Source organism: Dromaius novaehollandiae, chromosome 8 (assembly GCF_036370855.1).
Source record: "Dromaius novaehollandiae isolate bDroNov1 chromosome 8, bDroNov1.hap1, whole genome shotgun sequence".
In the NCBI taxonomy this organism is placed as follows: Eukaryota; Metazoa; Chordata; class Aves; order Casuariiformes; family Dromaiidae; genus Dromaius; species Dromaius novaehollandiae.
The window spans coordinates 35,711,330-35,723,342 of NC_088105.1; the positions used below are offsets into that span (position 1 = coordinate 35,711,330).

At 40.7% G+C, this 12,013-nt stretch overlaps 1 protein-coding gene across 3 annotated transcripts in view; it reads right to left on the bottom strand.

Moving 5' to 3' along the window:
- CC2D1B (coiled-coil and C2 domain containing 1B) overlaps positions 1 to 12,013 on the bottom strand; it is a 38,744-nt gene that overhangs the window by 15,462 nt on the left and 11,269 nt on the right. For 2 of the 3 annotated variants that reach the window (XM_026105541.2, XM_064516209.1), the window contains exons 7-16: positions 10,831 to 11,104; positions 10,183 to 10,322; positions 9,935 to 10,010; positions 8,022 to 8,132; positions 7,546 to 7,673; positions 6,855 to 6,927; positions 4,383 to 4,495; positions 3,375 to 3,567; positions 826 to 998; positions 33 to 158 (exon numbers count right to left, since the gene is read on the bottom strand). In XM_026105541.2, coding sequence (XP_025961326.2) covers positions 33 to 158; positions 826 to 998; positions 3,375 to 3,567; positions 4,383 to 4,495; positions 6,855 to 6,927; positions 7,546 to 7,673; positions 8,022 to 8,132; positions 9,935 to 10,010; positions 10,183 to 10,322; positions 10,831 to 11,104 — 1,407 coding nt within the window. The remainder of the gene's footprint in view (positions 1 to 32; positions 159 to 825; positions 999 to 3,374; positions 3,568 to 4,382; positions 4,496 to 6,854; positions 6,928 to 7,545; positions 7,674 to 8,021; positions 8,133 to 9,934; positions 10,011 to 10,182; positions 10,323 to 10,830; positions 11,105 to 12,013) is intronic. The other variant, XM_064516210.1, reaches the window with a different exon arrangement.

The window sequence follows — 12,013 nt, forward strand, 5'->3', positions numbered from 1 at the left end:
ATGATGAAGCACTAAAAGGATAAAACAGACACCTCATATTGGTCCTTCAGCAGTTTTATGAGCTGTGTGTATACTTCATCTGCCTTCTGGGACAGCCTGACATCTTCATGGTGAATGAAGATAAAATCACCCTCATCATCTGTAGGGGGTGATGGCAGCTGCAACACAAGAACACCACCACAACAGTTCAGAGCCCTTGGAAGAAACAGTGAAGTAGACAAAAAGCAATCAGAATGAACGGGGAGGTCAGCGAAGGGGGAATATGCCGTTTTTCTTCTCAAGGTAATTCCAACCTAACCACTACTTATACCACCGTGTGACAACTACTCAAACCCTAAGACCCTGTAAGGTGTCCTCCAGGCCTAGTCCCCCAACTATTCAGGTCATGCGAGCTATTACGCTGCAGTATGGTTTCCTATCTACCCATGTACCAAGAGAAACCATGCCATCACTAGATCAAGTGTGCCTGATCCTCACCCCAAAATGGAGTTAGGACATGGCCAAGACATGTACTCGCACCCTAAACCCAGGAAACACTTCCAGGCTCCACTGGAAGCCATTGTATACCAGGGACCAAATGGTTTGTGAAGGCTGAATTTTCTCAGTCTGGCACATTTGAGGAGCAGAAGAAGAAAAAATAAAACAGAAGAAAACCAAAGATACAGGGAAATTTCAGGGCTCAGCATCCACATTTGTCACTTGAACAGTTTTAACTAAAAATTTATTTCAAGGGATATTATTGTTTAAACCATTCACAGGTTGGATTGAGCTATTAGATGTCCAAGAATACGGAACAAAGAATACGTTATTAACAGTCCTACCAACCTTGGAAATATCAACAGGTTTGCCACATTTTGCTTGCTCAATCTTTAGGTCAAAGCTCTTCGCTGTTCTGAGATATATTTTAGCCTGTTCAAGGTTATTTGCCTTCTTTGCTTTGACGGCCGCCTTCATGTATTGCTTCTTTCTGTTCTCCAGAAATTCCAGCTGTTCCCTAGCTGAAAAACAGTTATATAAAAACCCTCACTCATCTGACACTGCCATGCCCCTGAAACAGGTTTATCGTGTTCAGTTTACAGCCAAAAAAAGGTCAGTAGAAGTACAGATATCAACTAAGGACATTTCCTTACTGTACTTTATTGCTTCAAGGACAGTTTCAATTTTAAGTATCAGAAAAGGAAACAAACCAACCTCCTTCCATCCTGGCATCCTCCGTCAAAAACTTCACAGCACTTCACAAAGAGAGAACTGTATTTAAAGTGTCACAAAAGAAACTACAGTCCCCTGTTGGTAGGCAGGAGACAGAGACTATAGTACAGCTGATAAATCAGTAACAGAGGCTGAATTCAAACTTCCAGCTTGACATTTTAACTTCTAAAAGAGGGTGAATATTATGAGCACATGAACCCTGAAAACACATCTTCTGTACCCCATTTCTTTTGTCTTCCTTGGTCTGTCAGAAAAAACAAATGAGCCAATCAATGTGTGAGGGCACATTCAGACATGTCCACCTCTGCTTATTTGTAATTCCTTGCCATCTTACTTTCTTATTAATTCTGGGATCTCCTCTTTCCTTCCCAAAACAATAAGGATAACCATACAAGTCAGAAAAAAATTGCTTTACATTATAACAGGTCAGGTCATCCTGCTTCTTCTGCACCTCACTGGAAAGGGTACAGCATGAGCCGACTACAACCATTTCCAGAGACACTCATATTGTATTCACCACTGCACTCCACTCATGATTACATAAGCTAAACAAGACTTGCAAGAGGTGCCTGTCTCAGCAAATATATACACTAACCAGGCTGGTCAAACTATCACACTATTTTTACTGCTGTCAGATGACTATCAACTTACTCCCATCCTCACAAAAAAAGCCTGCAGTCCTGCTGCTGTTAGCAATTTGCCCAGTCAGCCAAAACCAAACTGATTAGATAAGGTAGCTAGCCCAATTTTCACTGAGTCAAAACAACCAGGACACAGTGTGCTCTGTGAGGCTGAGACACAGAATAGAGGTATTTTCAAAGAGAATCTGTGGAAAATGGACTGAGCAAAGCCCTTTTATCCTACTGATCTTGGCTCCTTGATTTTCCTGGTGCAGACATTAAATGCAACTGTTCCACTCCACTCCCACACCTCACTACACCTTCCACCCTCTGACAAGAAGGACAGATTTTCACAGTGGATTTATCAACTATGAGCAGCTGCAAGCTGCACTTCAGGATTCGGGGGGGAAGCAGGTCACATTTGAATCACAGGATGTACTACGGCTAGTGAAATCCAGCTTTACTATAGTGAAAAACTGCCATTTTTCTGTGAAGAACCTAAAATATCAGACAGTATGAATCTGTCCTTTTTTTTTTTTTCCCCACCTATTGGTCTTATTTTAAAATACTTTGAACACCCAGGAGAGATCAATGGGTAATCACCATATAACATATGAGTTTATGAGCTGAGGAGACCAGGTATTATCAATTCCTTCACAGAGTAAGTGTAAGGCACTTATTTAGAGACTAACATCCCAGTTAAAATGGCACAAACCAAACCTCAAGACGATTAACAAGTTTTCAGAATGGGACAACCACTATGTTCTAAACAGCGTTCTTTATAAAACAAGTCATGGAATTCCCTAGAGTTTTAAAAGGGTTACGAGCTAATCGTGGTGGCAGTGAGGAATGCCTCTGCACTCTGCATCAGACAACAAGGCAGTTCTGCTTTGTTCTGAGGGGAACTACCCAAGGCAAAATGAAAGGATAGGATTATGGTCAAGGCATGACAAGAGATTCAGTGAGCCTCAACTCTGCTGCTGTGTGCCCAAATCACAGTGAGTTGGTGGCTGTCCCTTACCATGCACCACTGTTGCCCTATCTGCACAACTAATCTTGTACAGACAACCGTTCAGTGACCTTTGCGATAGGGGAGTTGCAGAGATTGATGAATTCAACCACCTGCAGGCCAGTCTGAGATCCCTGGATGAAACACTAGGCAGAAACCACTGTTTGAGGTAGGAAGCTGCATTAGATCAATGAATAATTCACACTGGCAAGCCCTCTACTCTAATGAGAGCGTATCTGGAGTTCAACTGTGAGCGGAGTTAAACATTATGAATCGATACACTTATTGCATCAGAATTAATTAAAAACCCAGTCACCCTTATAATTACGCATACTGCCTCTAAGAAACAAAGCTGCATGGCTGGTCTGGATCTGCCCTCCAGCAGACATATATTGAGGCTCCTGTCAGAGGCAATCTGTCACACATTCATAGGCTAATGTCTAAAGTATTAAGAAGTCTTTACCAAAGTATTAAACACAAGCAGTGCAAAGGACTTGTGCATAGATCACTTGGAATGACGATCCCTTTGCCCTTACCAGCTGAAGGGAGATGATCCACCGACACTGCCTTGTCCGGGGTGGAAGGTGAGGTGGATTTTTTCACGTGCTCAGGAGAGCTCTCCTCCCTGGCTACGACGGATGGCACTGGCATTGGCTTAACAACTTGTGTCGGCTTTCCAGGCAGCTGAGTAGGCTTCTTGGCAACTGGGGCCTGTGTCAGAGGTTCATTCTAACATAACAAAAAGAATTCCATGTTAAACGCATAAAATGTAATCCAGAGTTCAAGCATTAACAGTCATGGTTCACTAGATCAGCCTTCTGATGTCACTTTTGAGGGGAGCGTAACATTCCAGATGGCAAATTTTAACTTCTGGGGCTTTATAAGCAGGGTCATACCAGCAGGTAGTTGACTTCTGCAAGCATCGAAAATCTGCTACAGAAGGAACAAAAATAATAATAATAAAAAAAGAGTTCAATAGGGTAGTGATTTCGAAGAGAAGCGGATGCATGCAGGAAAAAACCATCATTCTCTACATTAAAAACTACTCTGGTTGAAAGCACAAACGCACCATCAGCAACAAAAACCAGAGAGTCAAAGAAATTAAACGAAAGTCTAAAGGCTCTTGCAGCCTGCCAAGGAGCAGTAAGCTCTGAGCATCTGGAGGAGGCACAAATACAGAAGCTACTGGGAAGCAAGATGAAAGTACAGAAATAAATACTTTAGAACTATATAAGGGGATGGCCAGGATCTGGGGAGTTGTCTTTGAAAATAAACCCCACAAGAAAAACCAGCCAAACTGCAGACCCATGGGCTGATTGTAGACAGCGACTGTAACTCCCATCTCATTTCTCTCTCTTTCTCCTACATGATAATCCAAACCGAACTTACTGTTCCCTTAAGGACTAAAATCCTGTACTCTTCAGACTTCTGGGAAAATTATTTCATCTCAGTACCTTGTCTGACTGGAAATCCAATGAACTCTTCCCTGCCCACCAGAAGAGTCAGCATTTTAACTATCATGCATATTACCAAGAAATACTAACCTCCTCTTCTTCCTCGTTCTCCTCCATGTCTGCCAACTGGCTGGCACTTTCCAGAACAGCCGCTATTGTGCTGTCACCATCCGTTGTTGCAACACCAGGAATAGGGGGAAATCCTAAGGAGGAAAGGAAAGTAGAGGTAAATAAAACTGAATAAAACATATGCATAAACCTGCATAAAACATATGCCCATCTTCCATATTGCCTCTTTCCTCTGAAGTTATTTCTATCTAATTATCTATTATCTAATATATCCCAGAATTCACTAGATCTAGACTGAGACCAGAATCACAAAACCACGGCAGATTCAGTCTAAGTGGCAGACTTAAGATCAGATCTCTCATAGATATCCAGGCTTGAAGGGATGGTGCTAAAATGATGCAAAAACAGAGCATGGTTTTCTAAGTTCAGCAGCTGGCATCTAGCCAAGCAACATTGCAACCTCAAGACTTCAGCAAGAGATACCCTCAGAACCAGCAAAAAATTTACTACCTCTCCTTTGCACAAAAGGACAGGTGGTAAATTTTACCCAAAGTTGCTGGCTTTTATCTCTCTCCACTGCCTCACCTGAGTTGGTAGGTGATCCAACAGAAAAATCAGCACTGCCTCATATAGTAATAAACAACATATCACCGAAGTCCAGATGACACACTATAATGTTAGCACTTGAAGGATATGCTGAAAATCCACTGCAACGTAGAGGTTGCAAAGGAGGGCAGAATCATAGAAGTAAAATGTGAGATGTATTAAGAACTATCCTTCTGATTATTTTATTAGCCTTTTAAGGATAAGAGGAAGGCCTGATGATGGAAGATAAACTCTCACTTTCATGCTGTTCAGTATCAATCAGCAGAGACCCAGAGGGACTACTGCAAAATACCTGTTAATAAAGTTTATATCATTAATACGTAGTAAGTAATCTTGTTGCCAGTCTCATCAGAAGTGTCAAGAAATAACAACGAAACTGCTTCTGAGCCTAGAGATGGCTGCTATGGGGACAGAACAAGTCTGAGGCATAGCGGCTGGCAGAAGGCAGAATCCTATGCTGTTGCCCCTTGTGTGACCCTTGATCCATTACTAAATGGCATTTCTGTCTCCAAGGAGGTCAAGGCTGGTACTTTTCATCATCTACATGCAGTGAAATATATACACTGCCAGTCCATTATAATCTCATTGCTGGTTTCAGTGACTGTCTAACCGCTATCTTCAGTGAAAATTATATGGCCATAAGATGATGGCTAGAAAACATGCAGCTAAGACATGTATGGAAATTGAACAGTTATGCAGTATTTTCAGAAGTGTAAATATGGAGCACCTCACTCTTGCAGCACGTGATATTTACCAGGAAATGGATCATGTTCTAGAACAAAGGTTGCTGAACTGCAGTTCAGGGACAGGTGAACACTAAAAATACCTCAAAGTGGCACCTGGCCTGACAGAGTTGGCACTGCCTATTAGTGTACTCACCTTTACCACAATCTGGCAGTGACAAAAAAAAAAAAAAGAAAAGAAAAAAAAAAAAGAAAAAGAAAAAAAGAAAGTGCCACAAGGCTTGTGCCCTTTTCTAGGAGATTTTTTTAGAGACTAAAGAAAAAATGTATATTATATTAACAGAGAGGTAAGAAGGGGGAAAAAAAGAAAAAAAAGACCCAACAACCTCCAGGCACCACTTTACAGTGCTAACTTTCTACCACAGGAAGAAATCGGGCACAAGGTAAAAGTAGTGACACTTCCAAGGGGAGCATGGCAGAAACAGCTAGACAGTAGGTAAAGTATCGTCCAAGCCAGAGGTGGAGGACTCGCAGACCCTTGCCCAAACCTTTACAGACACAGGACTACACATTCTGAAGAAGATAAAAACAATGCACAGTGTCTCAAGAAGTGTGTTCAGTTTCTGCCTGTGTCACTGTCTCAGTGCGACCATGGACAGGATTCACTTCACCTCTGTGTATTAGCTCTACCAGCCATGAGAAGAGAACTGCAATACTCATCTGCCTCGTCAGCTGTTGCAAAGAGATGCTTAATTAAATATAGTGTCCTGAGGCTCTTGTGAAGAGGGAATAGAATGGGAAACATTAGGTAAAATTTTTCCAAATTTTAAAATCTCCTTCCAGTAAACTAAATCCAATACATCCCAAGTTTTATTATTTCATCTAAGAGGGCGGGCACAGCAGAGAGAAGCGTCCAGAAGGGCATTTTCAGCACCTGCCCACAGTTAAATCGTTTAACTTCTCAAATAGGGCTGGTCTCAAGTTCTGATAATGCCCAGGAATATTCACTAGTGAATGTTTAGGAGCATATTAATAAGCAGCTTCACGGCGCATTCTTCAGTGCCATCAAACAGCAAGGCCAGCCTACCCTTTGAGGAAAGAGAAGAGCTGCTCCACAGAATGAGGAGGCCCCATCTGCACAGCTCTCCCAGAGCTCAGCAAATATGCAAGAGTTGGTATTAGGACATTTTATGTTCACACTTACCGGGAGGAACAGGTAGCTCAGAAAAATTCACTTTTCTCCCTGCTTTATGGGCTCTTATGGCATCCTGGTATTGCTGTAATGAAAGACACTCATTAAGACATAAAATGGAGTTGACTATAATAAGTTAGCAATAATCTACATTTAACCAGCATAAACACTGAAGAATATAAAATACTTTGCTACAAAACTACATGTGCATACCGCTGCCCTTTAATTCTGAAGCCAATGCTGCTTCATTGATTATTTGCACCTGTTTCTGAAACAGTGGAAAGGGACAGGGGAAGGCAAAATGCTGCTTCAAAACCCCAACTTTCCTAAAATTTTAAATCTGTATGTTACCTCATCCATATTTTACAGGCTTTTTACCAGGCAGAAACCTCTGCAATTTCTACAGCTCAAAAACGGACAAAACATTCTTTAATTCTACTAGCATGAAGATCGAGAGATGTTCTACCTCCTTCTTAATCCCCATATACAGCACATGCCCTGCCTCAGAACTAGTTTCAGCAGAGCTGGACACCAGTACTTTTGTTTCTCCTTCCCCTGAATGCTCTACAGCTTCCCAACTGGAGCTCTTTTCAACCTGAAGGACAATACACAAATTACTCCAGCCCTTAACGAAGCCTTCAGCAGGAGCATTAACTCAGATGGTTTTGCTGGACGCAAGCAACTTGCTACACTTTCCTTGTACCTTGGCTATCCTCTCGTGCATCCTGCCTTTCCGATCATCGCCACTCGCTTTAGCCTGGGCTGCCGCTGACTTGTACTTCTCAAGCCTTTGTTGCAACGCTTCCAGCACTGTTTTTGGCTGCAGGTAAGCTTGAAATAAGACAGACAATGAAATGCCACGTTATCCAGATTTCAGAATATACGAACTGCCTTTTCCCCCCTGCTTTCTTATCTGCTGCTGAGACAAAAAAAAAAAAAAAAACCCAGACAAAACAGTGCAAAGCTTTATTAATAAATTTTCCTTAGAAGAATCATATTCTTAATTTTTACTTCTGTTACTGATCCAGAACAACAGTACAAATGAGATTAGCAGCAAAAAGCATAAGGAATATTAGGTATAATCGATCCTGTTGTAGGGTAGTGGGATAGGACAGTCCTCATAAGTGCCTTTCAGCCCTGCTACTTTTATGCCTTGGCACAGAAATCCCAAAGTCCTACCTGAACTGTCTTCAGTCTGAGGTCCAGGTGTTGTAAGATCCTGGGAACTCCCCATAGAGGCTGGTACCCTTTGCTTAGATGTAGCTTGTACGTTTTCTAGGCTTTCAAGATCTGCAAAGGAAGGAAAGCAGGAAGTTTCACAGCATGTTCCATAAACAGCAAGTCAGCCCATGTTAGTCAGGAAATCATCAATTTGATCACATCATCTTCCAGGAAGTTGTTTGGCTTCAGACCTGTATGTGGGTGGCCAGATAAGTCTGAAGTTCACATTATTCCAGTCTTCTAAGAATCATCTCCGAAAACATAACTTGGTATCTTGTCAGAAGGAAAGAATGAACAAGCTTGCTATTTTACTAAAATATCCTGGTAACAAAAGATGTGCTGAAAAGGGGAAGCAAGTAAGACCATCAATTCAGACATCCCAGTTTCTGCTATTGTATAATAATGAATATTTTAGGAACTAGAAAAATATTGACCCCAAAAACTTGCATTTCTTTATATAATATATCATGGGTGAAGTTTCTCTCTCATGCCATCTGGTGATCAGTTTATAACCTAAGGAGTCATAATCTTCATTATTTTATTCTAAGAAGTGAAATAAGATTATTATTTTATTTCAATAAATAACCTACTAGTTCTACTAAACAGCAATTAAAACACACAGTTCCAGAGAGTGACTGTTAGCTGTTGGTGGTGATGCTAGATCTATTAAAAAGAAAAATCTCACAAAGATTGAAATAACTTTAATATTGGTAACTGCTTTAGAACTTTGACTTTAATGCACTGAAGTTAACCATATTCTATTTTCAGGATAAGTATGTTTGTTAATCTTGTAATTTGAAGTGTTATGAACTTCTGTTGAAATGTGTAACACCAAAAATATTAAGGCAGACTTTAAGATCTTGCCATTACCCTCCTTCCCTTCCACTTTAAACAATAGCTACTATTATCTCAAATTGTAAGAATGAGAGAATTACACCTCAATGTCTGCTGGAACTTGTACTTCACAGAGCTGGCACATTTTTAATGAATAAAAAAAAGCTTAAGTTTCATCTGTTCTCCATGTAACAGCTACTACAAATCAGGTCAGAAAGAAAGCACAGGGAGGAAAGACAAAGCCCAAGAAAAAAAAATGCAAGAAAGGTATTTTGAAAGGTCAGAATATTCTATACCTTAAATTTTCTCTCTTAATTTCTCTTTCACCAGGAGTTTGCAATAGAAGAAAATTTAGTGTTGCACAGAACAGCTTTTTGAGTATCAAAAAGAACCCTCCACTGCAAGTCCCTCCGAACCACAGATGGGAATGTATCACTTCTGTGGTTGATATAAATTCAGAATCAAGTTTGCTGTTGTCGTCAGGAGTAGAAATATACAGCAGAAAAAAAAACAAAAAACAAAAAACTAAATTAAGAGATTATACAGGGATCAAGAGAAAAGGGAGAACACAAGCTTAAATTTTAAGACATAGAAAAATTTATTTCTAGGGTTGTATAATAAGCAGACAAAATGGGAAGTTACAAAATCAAGCAGCCATCATGAGCATACAAATTAAATTCAGAAGAACATGTTAAAGTGGACAGGATGATGCTCTGTTGGTTAGCCACGAACTGGATATGCTTTGGAAAATTAACTCTGGGAAAAAGGAACCAGGACACAGTAATATGAACAAATTTATATGCTGCTGCTAGGAATCCTTAGCATTCATTTCAAACCCAGACAGGTCAAGAGAGAAATTTTAAAATAAATTACGGTATCTCATTTTTCTTTGATGTTTTTGATTAGAATTTGAGTATGCAGTAAACCTCAGACCTAAGTGACCTTTAATTCTGCTTACAGCTTTGCAATCAAATTCAGAATCATTCCATAACAGCATAGAGAGGCTTCTAAAAGAGTTTCTGTAAGACAAGCCTTACCTTGAGGAGGTGGTGGCATATTCTGGAGGTCTATTGGCTGCCCACTGTCCAAAGCTTCCAGGACCACATTAAATTTCTAATGTAGAAAAGCACAACATACAATTTATTCTAGTATGTCCAGGATTTGCTAGTTGCCACAATGAACATTTGACATTCTACGAACACATTCGTATTGCACGTATGTAGTGCACAAAGAAGCTTAGCATTCAGATTCTTGACAGAGAGGTCTAGATTTTCTGTGTGCACACCTTGCCTGTCTTCATGTATTCCTTTGCCTTCTCCAGGTCCCCTTGTTGCTTGGCTTTAAGAGCTGCTACTTTATACTCTCTCTGCCTCATAAGTAGTAGTGCCCGTGTGCTGCTGTTCTGGAGATCTGTGGAAATGAACACTACTGAGACTTACACAAAACAAGCGAGATGTACATCCTTTCCTTTGCTCATCTATTCAAACCGCTTAGTTCTCTTTTGCTTTGAATCACATATCCTCCTTACAAAAGGCCCTTTTCTTCCAGTCCCCAGAACACCCAACAGACATGACAATCCCACTTCCCAATGAAAAAAAATTTGTCTTTTAGTCAAGAGATCAAAAACTCTTAAAACACAGAATCCCACGTGTCACAGTTGGGGGCACAGTAAAAGTTAAATGAAAGATACCAATATACTGCAGGCCAAGAGAGGGTCCCCTGGGAAGCCTTCATTTTGTAGTGATGAGAAACTGAAATCAGAATGTCAGGACTCTATTAAAAATATCTGATCCCATGGCTGACCCAATTTGAAATATTCAGCTGGGAAGTTCTACATAAGCACAACACAGTGCTTTGCTACACAATCCAAAAATCAAGAAAAACGTAACATTAGAATAGTGCTGGAACTGCTTATCCTCTCTGAACATGGTACCTGTTTCCTCGGCAGAACTAGAAGCAGCATGACTCTGTAAAGACTCCAATTTCGGATGCTGCTCTGCATCATGGGAGGGCTTCTGCTCATGATCTGCAGCAGACTCTACTCTCTTCTCTGCTGACACACTGGCTGAATCTCCTAAGTTTTCTAGTTCAGCTCCTGTGGCTTGAGGTACCTGAGAAGAACTCTTTCCTGTTGCAACAGGAGGTGGAATTTCTTCCTCACTGATTTTTTTGCCTTTCTTCACTGCAGCCAGCATGGTTTCCAGTGTCTGACAGAGATGGAACAGCAAAGTCAGTAGGCATTTTCATTAATCATACAGTTGGTGCAAAATCATCACAACTCAAATTCATTCCCTTATTCATGACAGAATCTATTACATCCATCTTTTGACAGTGACTAGAGATTAGGGCCCCTTAGGGACCCTACTTTTCTGCAGGGGCAACTTCAGTGCTCATGAAAGGTGCTCAACAGTCAGAGCAACACAAGCAAAAGACCTGTTTCCCAGACTAAGTAGCATAAGTACCTCAACACCTAGAACTGTCAGATAGATAGCATTCACCATCTGTTAACATCACTGGGTTAAAGGCAGCTCAATTTTTTTTTAATCCTGCTCCACCACAAATATTATCTTCCTCAAAGCTTTTTTTTTTTAAAAGCTTAAGATTTAGACAAAAGACCCTGTGCTTCAGGTCGAAACAAAAGTTTTCCATCTTTCATCTGTCTCAGAAACTGAAATGGTAACACACAGAAAAGCAACAAAAGAATCCCATCAGCACCAGAATCGCTACTACTTTTAGTTAACCATGACATTGTCTGATCTACCAAGCAACAGTGGTAGAGACACTTTGGACTGACTACATGTAAGACTGGGATTCAGACCAGTCCACACAACTCTCTTCTCCAGGTGTGGAATGACACACTGGTAACGGAATTAAACTGTGAGATTAAAGTTCACAGTTCCAAGAACCATGAATGAGACAGAACAGTACAGTATTTGCTGGCATGTCCTCTAGCTAATTAACGAATTATAAGCTGTGAAGTGAGACCTAATCTACCATCCTTAGCTACATTGCTTAGGCACATGGAACCTCCCTCCCTTGAAAAAGAGAGAAAAAGAAGTGGCAAACGTAGCTTTTAGTTTCTATATTAGATAAAATAAGCATGGTACGCCTATGCC